General features: G+C 67.9%; 1 protein-coding gene across 1 annotated transcript; it reads right to left on the bottom strand.

Annotated features, from left to right (window-relative positions):
- Nucleotides 1-719: 719 nt before the first annotated feature.
- On the bottom strand, nucleotides 720-15,192 carry CPT1B (carnitine palmitoyltransferase 1B). Its single transcript, XM_066550187.1, has 19 exons — nucleotides 15,122-15,192; nucleotides 13,784-13,946; nucleotides 13,574-13,713; nucleotides 12,949-13,120; nucleotides 11,540-11,641; nucleotides 11,310-11,447; nucleotides 10,701-10,778; nucleotides 10,502-10,609; nucleotides 9,394-9,478; nucleotides 9,118-9,313; nucleotides 7,099-7,284; nucleotides 6,180-6,285; nucleotides 5,199-5,315; nucleotides 4,523-4,687; nucleotides 3,782-3,916; nucleotides 3,004-3,156; nucleotides 1,563-1,676; nucleotides 1,186-1,278; nucleotides 720-868 (listed from the first exon to the last, which is right to left on the bottom strand). The coding sequence occupies exons 2-19, from the start codon at nucleotides 13,922-13,924 to the stop codon at nucleotides 779-781; spliced, it is 2,319 nt and encodes a 772-aa protein (XP_066406284.1). The 5' UTR covers nucleotides 13,925-13,946; nucleotides 15,122-15,192; the 3' UTR covers nucleotides 720-778.
- Nucleotides 15,193-16,466: the final 1,274 nt, after the last annotated feature.

The following is a 16,466-nucleotide window of genomic DNA, read 5'->3' as shown; positions in this document are numbered from 1 at the left end:
CAAACATGGGCATGGGCATGGGCATGGGCATGGATCACCGGGATGGGCATGAATCTGGGAATGGCCATGGATCACTGGGATGGACACGGACCTGGGAATGGCTATGGATCTCTGGGATGGGCATGGATCATCAGGATGGGGATGGGCACAGATCACCTGGACAAGCATGGGCATGGGCACAGGCATGGGGATGGGGATGGGCACGGAGCTGGGGATGGGCATGGATCACTGGGATGGGCATGGACCCTGGAATGTCTACAGATTTCTGGGATGGGCATGGATCACTGGGATGGGCACGGGCACAGGTCACCAGGACAGCAAGGGCACGGGTACAGGAATGGGCATGGATCAGTGGGGTGGGGCTGGGTATGGACCACCGGGGTCACCACCCCAGAGATGGCCCTTTGGATGCCTTCACCGGCCCTGGCTGGTGCCCACCTGGCCCCCCGAGGACACCCCGTGGATCCAGCCCTGGCTGCACCCCATGGATGCACCCCAGCATTCCATGGATCCAGCCCTGGCACCCCATGGATTCACCCCAGCATTCCATGGATGCACCCCAGCATTCCATGGATACAGCCCTGGCACCCCATGGATGCACCCCAGCATTCCATGGATGCACCCCGACATTCCATCCATGGATCCAGCCCTGGCTGCACCCCACGGACGCCCCCGGGGTCCCCCCCGTGGCACGGCGGGGTCACACCAAGAGCCTTTATTGGGAGCGGGTCGGGGGCGGCGCCCCCCGGCCCCCCAAAGCCCCCGGGAGCCGCCGCGGTCACTTCCCGGCGTCGGGGGGGGGTTTGTCGAAGAGCGCCGCGATGTCCAGCATGGCCTGGCGGATGTTGCGGCCGAAACGCTGCGAGTCCTGCGGGCAGCACCGCTCAGAGCCCGCCCCGAGCGCCCAGAGGGAGACCCGAACCCCCCCCGTGCCCACCCTGGGGCACCCCGGAGCTGGGGGATCCCCAGCACGGGCTGCACCCCGTGGGGGTGACCGGGATGTGGGGAGGGTCCCAGAGGATGGCCCTGGGATGGATGGGGTGGGGGTCCCACAGGAAGGGGAGGGGGGGTCAGGATGCAGCAGGGTTTAGATCAGGGTCAGGGGCTGCCCCAGACCCACAGGTGACCCGCAGGTGACCCCACGGATTCTGGTAGAGCCCCCACCCAGCCCCGTTCCCCCCTCACCGTCTCGGGGCTGGAGAACTTGCTGGACACGTGGAAGGTGATGAGGTTCTCCCCGGCGATGATGTAGGACACCCCATAACCATCGTCTGCCACCTGCAAGGGGGGGAGAGGGGCCATGGGGCACCTGGCGGCACCTGGGACCCACCTGGGGCACCCACCCGGGCTGTGGGCTTGGGCTGAAGCCCCCCGGGTCACCCATGTGGGGCTGGGGGCTCCCAGTGTGGGGCACCCCCGGCCCAAACCCACGGGGGGAACGCAGGACAGAGCCCACAGCCCCCCCGCACCCCAGTGCCCCCTGGTGCCCCCCGATGCCCCCCGGTGCCCCCCGGTGTCCCCCAGTGCCCCTCGGAGCCCTCCCGGTGCCCCCCGGAGCTCACGGGGCCGAAGCCGCCGCCGCTGGAGACGTGGTTGGGGAATTTCTCGAGGTCGAACATCTTGAGCTGCTGCTGCGGGGTCTGGCTGGTGGAGAGGCGCCAGGGCTCTGACAGCACCTGTGGGGACACTCGCTGCAGGCCGGGGCACCCCAGGGAGCCCCAGGGAACCCCACTGCACCCCACTGTACTCCACAGCACCCCAGGGAACCCCACTGTACCCCAGGGCACCCCAAGGAGCCCCACTGCACCCCACTGTGCCCCATGGCACCCCAGGGAACCCCACTGCATCCCACTGTACTCCACAGCACCCCAGGGAACCCCACTGCACCCCACTGCACCCCAGGGAACCCCACTGTACTCCACAGCACCCCTGGGAGCCCCAAGGAACCCCACTGCACCCCACTGCACCCCAGGGAACCCGACTGCACCCCACGGCACCCCACGGCACCCCACGGAACCCCACTGCACCCCATGGCTCCCCACTGCACCCCACTGTGCCCCATGGCACCCCATGGCACCCCAGTGCACCCCAGTGCACCCCAGTGCGCCCCATGGCACCCCAGCCCCAGAGCGGGACTCCACAAGTGATGACACCAGGGTGGGTGGCAGTGCCCCCTTGTACCCCGCTGTGCCCTCCCGTGCCCCTCCCGGTGCCACTCTGCGTCCCCCTGTGCCCCCTTGCCCGTGTCCCACAGCGGCTCCACATGTGCTCCCCCATGTCCCTGCCTGTCCCCCTCACGTCCCCCCGTGTCCCTCAGTGCCGTGTGCTGCTCCCCCTGTGCTCCCACCCGTGTCCTGCGTCACCCCCGTGCCCCTCGTGTCCCCCCATGCTCCCCCCCTCGTGTCCCTCAGTGCCACCCCCGTGTGCTGCTCCCACACTGCCCCCTCGTGTCCCTGTCCCCTTTGTGTCTCGTGTCCCTCAGTGTCCTGTGTGCTGCTCCCCCCGTGTCCCCATCCCATGTCTCCCCGTGTCCCTGTCCTGTGTCCTCATCCTGTGTCTCTGTCCCTGTCCCATGTCCCTGTCCCATGTCCCTCAGTGTCCCATGTGCTGCTCCCCCCGTGCCCTGCTGTGTCCCCATCCCGTGTCCCCATCCCGTGTCCCTGTCCTGTGTCCCCTTCCCCTGTCCCCATCCCGTGTCCCTGTCCCGTGTCCCCTTCCCCTGTCCCCATCCTGTGTCCCTGTCCCTTCTCCCTGTCCCGTGTCCCTATCCTGTGTCCCCTCACGTCACCGTCCCATGTCCCTGTCCCGTGTCCCCTTCCCCTGTCCCCGTGCGTGTCCCTGTCCCATGACCCTGTCCCGTGTCCCCTCATGTCCCCATCCCGTGTCCCTGTCCCGTGTCCTCTCATGTCCCCGTCCCGTGTCCCTGTCCCGTGTCCTCTCATGTCCCCGTCCTGTGTCCCCATCCCGTGTCCCCTGTCCCCGTGCGTGTCCCCCCGCGCTGACCTTGGCCAGGAAGGGGCTCTGCGTGCCCAGGTACCGCGACATCAGGTAGAGGCAGAAGAGGTGGCGGTCGATGCCCGCGCCGGTCATGGCGAGGCGATAGAGCTGCTGGTGCCTCTCGGCCGCCGCCTTGAACAGCTGCTGCCGCTCCGAGCGCTGCGGGTGAGCCCCAAATTACACCCAAACCTGCACCCCAAACCTGCACCCCAAACTGAGCCCAAACCAGAACCCCGGCACAGCCCCAAACCTGCACCTTGAACAGCTGCTGCCGCTCTGAGCTCTGGGGGGTCCAGGGGGGAGCTGGACTCCAAACTGAACCCAAAACTGACCCCCCAAACCAGAACCCCAAACTGAACCCAAACCTGGACCCTGCCACAGCCCCCAGATCTGCACCTTGAACAGACACTGCCCCTCCAAGCGCTGGGGGGTCCGGGGTGGGGCTGGACTCCAAACTGAACCCCAACACACCCCCAAACCCGCTCCCCAAACCTGTACCCCAAATCTGCACCTTGAGCAGCTGCTGCTGCTGCCCCTCTGCATGCTGGGGAGGGGCTGGGGAACTGCACCCCAAACTGCACCCCAAACTGCACCCCAAACAGGCACCTGGCACCCTGTGAGGAACAGGAATCTCTGTGAGGGATGGGGACTCCCGGAAGGGATGGGAACTTGTATGAAGGATGGGGACCCCCGGCAGGGATGGGGACCCCCTGAGTGATGGGGACCCCCGGGAGGGTGTGGAGGATCCCCAGGCCGGCCCCGTGTCGCTCCCGGGGGCACTCACGCTGCGCCGGGTGTCGGCCATGCTGCGCACGAAGGCCGTGGCCTCGGAGGTGCAGGAGCGCACGGTCTCGGTGCGGCCCTCGCGGAACAGCCGCGTCATGGACGCCTCGTAGGTCAGGCAGAAGGAGCCCTTGTCCTGCGGGGATGGCGGCGTGGGGACACGGCGTCATGGGCCTGGCTCGTCCCAGTGCCCGCCTGCTGCTGTCACACCCCTCCTCGTCCTGGCCACGGCCCCGCCCTGCGCCCGGGACACATCCCATCCTTCCCTGGCCCTGCGCCACCCTATCCCATGGACCCCATCCCATCCCCTCCCATCCCATCCCATCCCATCCCATGGACCCCATCCCATCCCATCCCATCCTTATCCCATCCCATCCCCTCCCATCCCATCCCATCCCATCCCATCCCATCCCATCCCATCCCATCCCATCCCATCCCATCCCATCCCATCCCATCCTTATCCCATCCCATCCCCTCCCATCCCATCCCATCCTTATCCCATCCCATCCCATCCCATCCCATCCCATCCCATCCCATCCCATCCTTATCCCATCCCATCCCCTCCCATCCCATCCCCTCCCATCCCCTCCCATCCCATCCCATCCCCTCCCATCCCATCCCATCCCATCCCATCCCATCCCCTCCCATCCCATCCCATCCCATCCCCTCCCATCCCATCCCATCCCACCCCGTTATCCCACCCCACAGATCCCATTCCCGCAGCTCCGTTCCCGTCGCTCACTCGGAAGTGTGCCAGCTGCAGGGCGATCTGGATGAAGGCGTCGGGGCTGGTGCGGCAGCGCTTGATGAGCCCCTTGCCGAAGGTGGAGAACGGGAAGCAGCAGAAATCCACGTCCTCGGCCAGCGCCCGCGCCACGCGCAGCGACGCCTCGATGGCCGCCACCGCCTGGGGACACGGCACGGCATGGCACGGCATGGCACCTGAACCTGTGCCCACACCTGAACCTGTGCCTGAGCCACGCGCAGCGACGCCTCGATGGCCGCCACCGCCTGGGGACACCGAATGGCATGGCACGGCATGGCACGGCATGGCACAGCATGGCACCCTCACCTGTGCCCACACCTGAACCTGTGCCCACACCTGAACCTGTGCCCACACCTGAACCTGTGCCCTCACCTGTGCCCACAGCTGAGCCACCCACAGTGACGCCTCGATGGCTGCCACCACCTGGGGACATGGCATGGCACGGCATGGCACCCTCTCCTGTGCCCACACCTGAACCTGTGCCCTCCCCTGCACATGGCACCCTCACCTGCTGTACCCGAGCCACCCCCAGTGACCCTTGGATGGCTGCCACCGCCTGGGGACACGGCACGGCACGGCATGGCACAGCATTCACCTGTGCCCTCACCCTCACCTGTAGCTGTCCCCGCCCTGTCCCCGCCCTGTCACCCACCTCGGGGGGGATGTCCCACTGCAGGCGCTGGGGGGGGGCCAGCTGCCACCTGGGGTCCCCCTTGCAGTGCCCCCCCTCCGTGTAGCCCAGCTGGAACGTGTCCGTGGCCAGCATGAACTGGGGGGGACAGGGGGCGTTGGGGAGGGGGCAACGACCCCCGGCCCCCAAAACCCCCGGCCCCACAACTCCATAACTCCCAGCGCCCCAATTCCAAGATCTGCCCGGACCCCAAACCCCCAGGACCCTCAACCCCCCAATCCATGACCGCCCCAACCTCGAATTCCCAAGACCCCCGATCGCCCGATTCTGTGCCCCCAGATCTGCAATTCCATGGCCCCCCAACCCCTGAGCTCCCCAAACCCCAAATCCCCAAGCCCCCTGACCTCCCAATCCCATGACCCTCCAACACCCAAATCCCCAAATCCCTTGGCCCCCAGTTCCATGGTCCCCCAAACCCCAAATCCCCAAGGCCCGGGCCCCTGATCCCCCAATTCCATGGGCCCCCAACCCTGGAGCTCCCCAAACCCCGAATCCCCAAATCCCCAAGCTCCTCAACCCCGCAATCCCCCCCGGCTCCTGCAAGCCTCTCAAACGCCCCTGTCCCCCAAAGCTCCCATCACCCCAACTCCCTGAGCCCCCCAATTCCAAGCCCTCAGAGCCCCCCAGCCCCCCAGAATCCCGACCCTTACCCCGCACAGCCCCGGGCAGAACCCCCACATCCGCTCCCCCTCCCCACCCCCAAACGGGGTCCCCAGCCTTGGGAGGCCTCATAGGGGTCCCCCCTGAGGGTCCCCAGTCTGGGGGTGCCTGGCAGGGGTCCCCAGCCCTTGGGGCACCCCATGGGGTCCCCATCAGGGGGTCCCCAGCCCGGGCACCCCCAGCCCTGGGGTGCCCCACCGGATGGTTGCCCGTGCCGGGGGTGCCCCATTGGGGGTGTCCCTGCCCCATTTGGGGTGTCTCCACCCGGGGGTGCCCCGGTACCTCCCAGAGGTGCCCCATGATGGGGGCGTCGGCCCAGGAGTGCTCGGCGTTGGCCCCGACCTTGCCGTTCTTGTAGACCACGAGCGTGAAGGACTTGTCGAACCAGCTGGGGGCGGCACGGGGGGTTTGGGGGGGTTTGGGGAGGGTTTGGGGGGCACTGGGGGGGCAGGGGGCACCGGGAGGGAGGAGGGCAAGAGGGGGATTTGGGGAGATGGCAGGGGAAGGTGGGGGGTTGAAGGGGCAGGGGGGGTGTTTGGGGTCCCAGCAGGGTTTTGGGGTGCCCACAGGTAGTGGGAGCAGCAGGGATGGGGTGCTGGGGGTCTGCGTGGGGGCCTGATGGTGCTGGGGTGCTCTGGGAATAGGTGTGGGATTGTAGGATGGGGGTGCTGAGGGTGCTGGGCTGGGATTTGGGGTCCCAGCAGGGTTTTGGGGTGCCCATCGGTCACAGCAGTGCAATGGGGACTTGGGTGATGGGGTCTGGGGGGGCTGGGGATGATGTGGGGGGGTTCAAAGGGGCTGTGAGGGGGTCCCGGGGGTGTCTTTGGGGTGCTCACTGTCAGAGGAGTGCCTGTGCAGCAGGGCCCGGGCTGGGAGGGGGTTTGGGGTGTCTGGGGGTATTTGTGGCTGTCTGTGGGTGTTTGGGGTGCAGCTTTGGGGTCCTGGGGGTGGTTTTGGGGTGTGCACTGGTCATAGCAGCGGCCGTGCAGCAGGGACGGGGCTGGGTGGGTGTTTGGGATGTCTGTGGGTGTCTGTGGGTACCCGGGGCAGGTTTTGGGGTTTTGGGGTGTCCTGGCTCACGCACCGGTCGTAGCAGCGGCCGTGCAGCAGGGACGGGGCTGGGTGGGTGTTTGGGGTGTTTGAGGTGTCTGTGGGTACCCGGGGCAGGTTTTGGGGTTTTGGGGTGTCCTGGCTCACGCACCGGTCGTAGCAGCGGCCGTGCAGCAGGGACTTGGCGTAGGCGTCCATGCAGCCGGGCCGGGCGGGCTCCTGGCCGTGCTCGTCCTCGTCCAGCGTCAGGAAGAAGGCGGCGCGCTCGATGGCGTCCAGGGCCGCCTTGTTGGGGCCGCGGCTGAAGAACCGCGCCCGCGCCTCGGCCCACGGCACCCTGGGCAGCCCCGGTCAGCGCGGGGCATCCCGCATCGAGCACCCCGCACCGGGCAGAGCCGGGCACCCCGCACCGGGCATCCCGCACCGGGCAGAGCCGGGCACCCCGCACCGGGCATCCCGCACCGGGCACCCCGCACCGGGCATCCCGCACCGGGCACCCCGCACCGGGCAGAGCCGGGCACCCCACACCGGGCATCCCGCACCGGGCACCCCGCACTGGGCAGAGCCAGGCACCCCACACCGGGCATCCCGCACCGGGTGGCACCGGGGCCATCAAGGACCCCTCTGAGCCCCCCACCCCTGGGGAGTGTCCCGTGTCCCTGTGCGAGACCAGGGACAGGATGGGGACAGGATGGGGACAGGATGGGGACAGGGATGGGGACAGGGATGGGGACAGGATGGGGACAGGATGGGGATAGGGATGGGGACAGGACGGGGACAGGACGGGGACAGGATGGGGACAGGATGGGGACAGGGATGGGGACAGGGATGGGGACAGGATGGGGACAGGACGGGGACAGGATGGGGACAGGATGGGGACAAGGATGGGGACAGGATGGGGACAGGGATGGGGACAGGGATGGGGACAGGGATGGGGACAGGATGGGGACAGGACGGGGACAGGATGGGGACAGGACGGGGACAGGGATGGGGACAGGGATGGGGACAGGACGGGGACAGGATGGGGACAGGACGGGGACAGGGATGGGGACAGGATGGGGACAGGACGGGGACAGGGATGGGGACAGGGATGGGGACAGGACGCCCTGGTGGCCCAGGGTTCCCAACACTCCCGGTGTTCCCAGTATCCCCAGTGTGCCCATTTTCCCCGGAGTTCCCAGGAGCCCATTATGCCCAGCATCCCCAGTATTCCCAGTATGGCCATTGCTCCCCTTATTCCCAGTGTTCCCGGTGTTTCCAGTATGCCCAGCATGCTCATTATTCCCAGAGTTCCCAGAGTTTCCAGGTGCCCAATGTCCCCATTATCTCCATCATTCCTGGTGTTCCTGATGTTCCCAGAGCTCCCAGGTGCCCAGCATCCCAGTATGCCCAACATTCCCATTATTCCCAGAGTTCCTGGTACTTCCAGGTGCTCAGAGTCTCCAGTATCCCCATTATTATTCCCATTATTCCCATTATTCCCAGAGCTCCCAGGTGCCCAGTGTCCCCAGTATCCCCATTATTATTTCCATTATTCCTGGTGTTCCCAGAGCTCCCAGGTACCCAGTATCCCCAGTATTCCCATTATTCCCATTATTCCCAGTGTTCCCAGATGCCCAGTGTCTCCAGTGTCCCCATTATTCCCATTATTCCCAGTATCCCCATTATTCCCGTTATTCCCGGAGTTTGAACGTGCCCTGTGTCCCCAGTATCCCCATTATTATTTCCATTATTCCTGGTGTTCCCAGAGTTCCCAGTATCCCCAGTATTCCCATTATTTCCATTATTCCCATTATTCCCAGTGCTCCCAGGTGCCCAGTGTCCCCATTATTCCCATTGTACCCATTATTCCCAGAGTTCCCAGGTGGCCAGCATCCCCAATATCCCCATTATTATTTCCATTATCCCCAGTGTTCCCAGAGCTCCCAGGTGCCCAGTATCCCCAGTATTCCCATTATTTCCATTATCCCCGGTGTTCCCAGAGCTCCCAGGTGCCCAGTATCCCCAGTATTCCCATTATTTCCATTATTCCCGGTGTTCCCAGAGCTCCCAGGTGCCCAGCGTCCCCAGCATCCCCAGTATCCCCGTTATTCCCGGAGTTTCCAGGTGCCCAGCACATCCCGGTACGCCCAACACCCCCGCCATTCCCGTCATTCCCAGTGCCTCACACCTTTCCCCGGCCGTGAGCGCCGCCAGCCGCTCCTCGCCGGGCTGCGGGGGCGAGGGATCCTCCAGGATCCTCTGGAACTGCATCTCCAGGTCGGCGGGCGGCAGCACCTGCCCCCCGTAGTACAGCCACACCTTGTAGTAGCGGCCCTTGTGGTACACGGCCAGGTGTTTGCTGTCGGTCAGGTGCAGCAGCGTGTCTGGGGGGGCACGGGGGGGTCAGGGCGGCGGGGACCCCCGGGACCCCCCCCCGGCGCGGTGCCGCCCCCCGGGCCCGTACCCGTCTCCTTTCCCGGGATGCGGGTGGTGTTGAACATCCGCTCCGACTGGTACGAGCACATGGGCACCACGCCCAGGGCCATCATCTGGGGGGGACACGGCTCAGGGGGGCTCGGGGGGGGGCGGTGTCCCCATCTCTGCCGCTGCCACCCCCGCTCCGCGCCCCCCGGCAGCCCCGTGTGGCACCGCCCGGCTTCCGCCCCGCGGGGCTCTCCCGGGAGCCCCGAATCCATGGGGTCCCCACGGCTCCCTCCACCCCACGGGACCCCCAGGATCCCCCCATCCCCTGAGACCCCCCAAAAACCCCATCCCCCTGAGACCCCCCAGCTCCCGCATCCCCCTGGGACCCCCCAAACCCCCATCACCCTGGGACCACCTAAAAACCCCATCCCCCTGAGACCCCCCAAAAACCCCATCCCCCTGAGACCCCCCAAACCCCCATCACCCTGGGACCACCTAAAAACCGCATCCCCCTGAGACCCCCCAAAAACCCCATCCCCCTGAGACCCCCCAAACCCCCATCACCCTGGGACCCCCCAAACCCCCATCCCCCTGGGACCCCCCCAAACCCCCATCACCCTGGGACCACCTAAAAACCGCATCCCCCTGGGACCCCCCAGCTCCCCATCAATCTGGGACCCCCCAGCTCCCGCATCCCCCTGGGACCCCCCCAAACCCCCATCCCCCTGGGAACCTTCCCAAACCCCCATCTCCCTGAGACGCCCAGCCCCCCCATCCCCCTGGGGCCCCTCAGCTCCCCCGACCCCCTGGGACCCCCCAAACCCCCATCCCCTGGGACCCCTCAGCTCCCCCGACCCCCTGGGACCCTCTGGAGCCCCCAGCCCCATGGGACCCCCCAGTCCCTCCAACCCTAAAGAGCCTCCCAGTCCCTCCAGTCCCATGGGATTCCCCCCAGGCTTCCCAGTCCCCTTGGCCCCCCCAGCCCCATGGGACCCCCCTGGGACCCCCCCCAGCTCCATTGGGGCCCCCCAGTCCCCCCTCACCGGGGGTCTCCCCCCATTCCAGCTGCTGCCGGTACAGCTGGACCACGTTCACCCCCTCCCCCCGGGACCCCCTGGACCCCCTCCAAGCCCCCGGGCCCCCCTCACCGGGGGGATCTCGCCCCGGTCCAGCCGCCGCCGGTAGAGCAGGATGGAGTGCACCACGTTGGCCGCCCGCGCAGCCTGGATGCGGCTGGGGGTCACGTACAGGAAATCCTGGGGACAAAGGACACGGTGCGTGTCGCGGGGGGTGCCGGGGGGGTCCCCGGGGGCGTTTGGGGGTGCCCCATCCCCCTTCAGCCCTTACCATGGCGTAGTAGTTGCTGTTGACCATGAGGGGGCTGCGGCCGCGCAGGTAAACGTACTCCTCCCACCAGTCACTGACCTGCGGGGACGGGGACAGGGACAGGGACAGGGGACAGGGACAGGGGACAGGGATGGAGAGAGGGAACCGGGAAAGGCCACAGGGAGGGGGACATGGGGTAGGGGACAGAAATGGAGACAAGGAATGGGGACAGGAGACAGGTAGATGGGAGAGGGACAGGGATAGGGATAAGGGTGAGGGGACAGGGATGAGGACCGGGGACAAGGGATAGGGGACAGGAACGGGGATGGGAACAGGGACAGGAATGGGGGACAGGGACAAGGGTTAGGAGGCAGGAAAGTGGACAGGAGACAGGGGGAAGGGACAGGGATGGCGAGAGGTGAAAGGGACAGAGATAGGGATGGGGACAGGAGAAAGGGACAGAAACAAGGGACAGTGACGGGGGACAGGATCCTCTGCCCCTACCGCTCCAGCCAGGACACCCAGGAGATCCCAAATCCCTCCTCATGCTGCCGGGAGGGGACACCAGTTCCGGGGTCACCACCCCAAAGGCCGCGGGGTCCCCGTGTCCCCGGGTGCCCCCACACTCACATAGTTGGTTGTCCACCAGGACTTGAGGCGCAGGTACCGCTGCAGCCGCGGCGCCGTCTTCTCCTGGAACTCCTTGGCCAGCGCCTCCATCTCCCGGAATTTGTCATCGTCCAGGAGCGGCCGCACCGACTCCAGGTACTGCGGGGAGGGGACACGGGGTGACCCCCCCGCCACCGCCACCGCCACCGCCGGGCACCCCTCGGGCCCCCAGCCCCACGGGGGCGGCGTACCCGGGTGATGGTGGCTTTCACGGGGGGCACCGGCAGCTTGGGAAGGGAGCTCTGGAAGCTGTAGAGGAGGGGCTTGCGGATGGACATGACCTTCATCACCGCCTGCGGGAGCGGCAGCAGCGGCAGGAGGAGGAGGAGGAGGAGAGATGGGGTGAGGATCCACGGCTCCCACAGCTCCCAAAAAACTCCAGGCACCCACAGCACCCACAGGTCCCATGGCACCCAAAGCTCCTACACCAGCCACAGCTCCCACAGCTCCCACAGCGCCCAAAAAACTCCAGGCACCCACAGCACCCACAGCACCTAAAGCTCCTACACCAGCCACAGCTCCCAAAAAACCCACGGCTACCAAAACCCCCATGGCTCCCAGAGCTTCAACAGCGCCCACGGCACCCAAAGTTCCCACAGCTCCCATAGCATCTGTGACTGCCACAGCACCCAAAACTCCCTGTTCCCAAAGCACCCAAGGCTCCCACACCTTCCAAGGCTCCCACAGCTCCCTGAGTTTCCACAGCCCCCACGGCACCCAAAGCTCCCACAGCTCCCAGAAAACTCCAGGCACCCACGGCTCCCAAAGCACACACATCTCCCAAAGCTCCCACAGCACCCACAGCTCCTACACCAGTCACAGCTCCCACAGCTCCCAGAACATCCATGTCTCCCATAGCTCCAACAACTCCCACAGCTCCCACATCTCTCATGGCTCCCACAGCTCCCACATCTCCCAAAACTCTCAAAGCTCCCACTTCTCCCTCAGTTCCCAAAGCTCCTACAGCTCCCACATCTCCCACAATTCCCAAAGTTCCTACAGCTCCCAAAGCGCCCACATCTCCCAAAGCTCCCACACCTCCCAAAGCGCCCACATCTCCCAAAGCTCCCACATTTCCCAAAACACCCAAAGCTCCCACTTCTCCCTCAGTTCCCAAAGCTCCCACAGCTCCCACATCTCCCAAAGCTCCCACATCTCCCACAGCTCAAACAGCTCCCACAGCTCCAACAATTCCCATGGGATCCATGGCACCCAAAGCTCCCAAACCAGCCACAGCTCCCAGAGCTCCCACAGCTCCAACAGCTTCCACAACTCCATGGCATCTGTGGCTCCCATGGCACCCAAAACTCCCACAGCCCCCAAATCTCCCAAAGCATCCACGGCACCCAAAACTCCCAAAGCTCCCACATCCCCCAAAGCTCCCACTTCTCCCTCAGTTCCCAAAGCTCCCACAGCTCCCACATCTCCCAAAGCTCCTACAGCTCCCAAAGCATCCACGGCACCCAAAACTCCCAAAGCTCCCACAGCAGCCAGAGCTCCCAGAGCTCCCACAGTTCCCAAAGCTCCCACACCTCCCAAAGCCCCCACATGTCCCACGGCCCCCACATGTCCCGCATCTCCCGGTGCGGGTGCCGCTCACAATCCAGAGGCGGGTGCTGCGGCTCATGCGCCCGTGGGGCTCAAACATCCAGCCGTGGTAGGAGAGCAGCAGGCGGAGCAGCCTCCGGAAGAGCAGCACGGCCGCCAGCCAGGCCCCCGTGGAGAACACCACGGTGCTGACCACGGTCTGCGCCTGGGGGGTCAGCGCCTCGCTGGGGACACGCGGGGGACACGGCCTCAGCGCTGGGGACAGCACGGGTGGCATCCCTGGAGGGTGTCCCCAGGTGGGGCTGTGCCCCTGGTGGCACTCCCAGGGAATGTCCCCAGGTGGGGCTGTACCTGTGGAGTGGGACCCGCGGGGATGTCCCTGCGTGGGTTCCCTTGAGGGACACCCCCAAATGGAGATGTCACAGGCCTCCTGCACCCTCTGGGGCTTGGGGTCCCTCCGTGGGGTGGGACCCCTTGAGGGACATCCCCAATGGGGCGGGGATGTGCAGGGTGGAGCCCCCAGGGCTGGCCCGGGCCGCCACGGCCACGCTGGGTCTGGGGTCTGTCCCTGGGACACTGCCGGGGGTCCCTGCTGGCTGTCCCCACCGCGGGCTGTCCCCACCGCGGGCTGTCCCCCCGCGCTGGCCGTGCCGTGTCCCGGGCCGTGTCCCGCTCACCTGCGGGGCAGCCAGTGCTGGATGCGGGCGATGAGCCCCAGGGACGGATCCACCTGGCAGTAGCAGGAGCCGGCGGTGGCCATCACCACCACCATCCAGCTGGAGGGCGACGCGGGGTACACGCCGGTCAGGAAGCTGTTCTGTGGGCACAGCGGGGTCACGGGGGCACGGGCGGCCGCCACGGGAGGGGACACGGGCGGCCGAGCCCACCTTGGCGCGGACCAAGCGCTTCTTCCATGAGTGCACGACGGCCAGGTAGAGCTGGCGCACGGCCTCGCGGCTCAGGTGGAAGTCCAAGCCCTCGGGGGTGACCGTGAACTGGAAGGCCACGGCCTGGTGAGCTTCCGCCATCCTGGGGACCCGCCGGTGACACCTGCGGGGGGACACCGGCCCGGTGGGCGGGGGGACGGCCACCCCCGGCACGGGACCTGGGGGCGGAGGGGGCACCGCGGGGACGGAGGGGACAGCGGTGCCCCGGCCGGTGTCCCCGGGGCGGGGCCAGCCCGGCGGCGGCCCCCGGGAGCCCCGGGCCGCGTCACGGCGGTGTCACGGCGGCGTCACGTGGCGCTGGCCCGGCGCCCACTGAGGGAAGGGTCAGCGCTGTCACCGCCGCCAGCGCGGCCCCGGAGGGGACATCGGGGAGGACAGCCCGGCCCCCGCGCCCCCGCACGTGGCACACGCCGTCCCCTGCCCCGCGTCCCCTGCGGGAGCGCGGGAGGGGCGGCACGGACACGGCCGGGGGCCTCGGGGTGCCACCAAGCCCCTGAGACACCACGGGGATCCTGGAGACCCCCCCCGCTCCGGGGGTTGCCACAAAGCACCCCCGGCTCTGGGACCCCCCGGTGCGGGCACAGCCAGGGCCGAGCCCCGGGGCGTCGGGGGGTGACCCCCCTGTCCCCAACACGGGCACCTTTCCCACGGTGGCCTTGGGCTGAGGGTGACAGCCACGACCCGATCACGGCGGGGCTGCTGCGCCCTCTGCACCTCGTGGCGCACCACCCTGCGCCCCATGGCACCCCATGGCACCCCACGGCACGGCCTGGCCCGGCACGGCACACCTGGGCATTAAACCACATCCCCAGCGCTGCAGGGCGCCGCGGCACTGCCGCTGCCCGGCTGTGTGTCACCGCCCTGTGTCACCGCCCTGTGTCACCGCCCTGTGTCACCCCGCGGGGCACCGTGGCACGGCCCGGCCCGGCCCTGCCCGCCCCCCTGCGGCGGGTGGCACCGGGGACACTCCCGCCGTGTCCCCCCGCCCCGCCCAAGGTCACCGCGGCTCCGGGGCCGGGATGCGCAGCCCCGGGACGGCCCCGCCTGTCCCCCTTCCCCCGTGTGGGGCCGGGCCCCGCTCCGGGACCCCGGGCGGTGACACCGCCAGGGCACCCGCGGAGGGGACCCCGGGCACGCGGGGGGCGCGGGGGTGGCTCCGCACGGACACGCGTGGGAGGCGGCGCCGGGCGCGACGCCACGGGAGGGACCGGGGGATGCCGGTACCGGGGGCGCCCCCGCGCGTGGGTCCCGTCGCGCCCCCTCCCCGGGCCCCGGTACCTGCGTGGGCAGCGCGGGGGCCGCGGCTCCGCGGGACGGCGGCTCCTGCGGCCGCGGCAGCCGGCAGCCGGTAACCGGACACCGGCGGGGGCCGGGCGGAGCCGCTCCGCCCCCGGGGGGACCGCGACACCCGGGGGGACCCCGACACACCGGGACGGCAGCGGCAGCGCGGGGGGACCCGGATCCCGGGACACGGAGCGGTGTCCCGGGGGACAGCGGCATCCCGGGAATGTGACAGGAATCCCCGGCCGGGGGACAGCGACATGTCGGGACACGGACCCCGACATCCCCGGGACACGGACCCCGACATCCCCGGGGGTCCCCGTCCCGGGACGGGAATGGACATCCCCGGACAGAACGGGCATCCCCGGGCTGGGGCGTCATCGACAGCCCGGGCCACGGAGAGTCACCCCGGGGGGACACGGGGACAGCGACACCCCGGGGGGACCCACGTCCCGTGACAGGGACACATCCCGGGACAGGACCCGCACCTGGGACAAGGACCTGGGATAGGGATGTGCATCCCGGGACAGGGAGACGCGCAGGGGACGGGGACACATCCCGGGACAGGGACACATCCCGGGACAGGGACACATCCCGGGACAGGGACCCACGGACCAGGACAGGAACACGGGATAGGGACATGGGACAGGGACAGGCACGGGGACAGGGACTCCCATCCTGGGACAGTGACCCGCATCAGTGACTGGGACACGCATCAGGGACAGGGACACGAGCACATCCTGGGACACACACACGGGACAGGGACGCACGGACCAGGACAGGGACACGCACGGGGACAGGGAGACACACCCGGGACAGGGACTCCCATCCTGGGACAGGGACACACATCAGGGACAGGGACACGGACCCGGGACAGCGGCTCTGCCACGGGGGCTGGGGGCTCCGGGTGTCCATGCCCGGGGCAGTGGCTGCTGTCCCTGTCCCTGTGCCCCGCCTGTCACCGGCCCCGTGCCCTGCCTGTCACCTGCTCCCTGCACTGGCTGTCACCTGCCTGCCACCTGTTTGTCACCTGCCCGACCTCTGGCCCCTGTCCCGGTTGTCACCTGCCCGTCACCCCGAGTGTCACCTCCCTGCCCTCTGTCCCGGCTGTCCCCTGCCTGTCCCCTGCCCCACGCTGAGGGGACACGGGGAGGGGTCTCCAGCACCCGGGACCCCCACCCCAAAGAGCCCCCCCATGTCACCCCCCCCGTGTGTCCCTTGTGTCCCCCCCCGGCCCCTCCCCCGCTCTGCCCCACGGCGATTGGGGGGTCCCGGGGGGCGGATTTGGGGAGGGGGCAGAAGCAGCAGTCGGGAATTTGGGGGTGGGATTTGGGGAAGGCGG

The sequence above is a fragment of the Molothrus aeneus genome, chromosome 5, assembly GCF_037042795.1.
Source record: "Molothrus aeneus isolate 106 chromosome 5, BPBGC_Maene_1.0, whole genome shotgun sequence".
NCBI classification, from domain to species: domain Eukaryota; kingdom Metazoa; phylum Chordata; class Aves; order Passeriformes; family Icteridae; genus Molothrus; species Molothrus aeneus.
This window is presented reverse-complemented; position numbering and strand designations above follow the sequence as displayed.

Bases quoted from the DNA above. Each gene is read 5' to 3' on its own strand.
- CPT1B (XM_066550187.1), bottom strand. From the start codon at position 13,924: ATGGCGGAAGCTCACCAGGCCGTGGCCTTCCAGTTCACGGTCACCCCC. The intron at 13,714-13,783 runs GTGGGCTCGGCC...CTGTGCCCACAG, and splicing joins AGCGCTTGGTCCGCGCCAAG to AACAGCTTCCTGACCGGCGT. The intron at 10,779-11,309 runs GTGAGTGTGGGG...CCGTCCCCGCAG, and splicing joins CCTGGTGGACAACCAACTAT to GTCAGTGACTGGTGGGAGGA.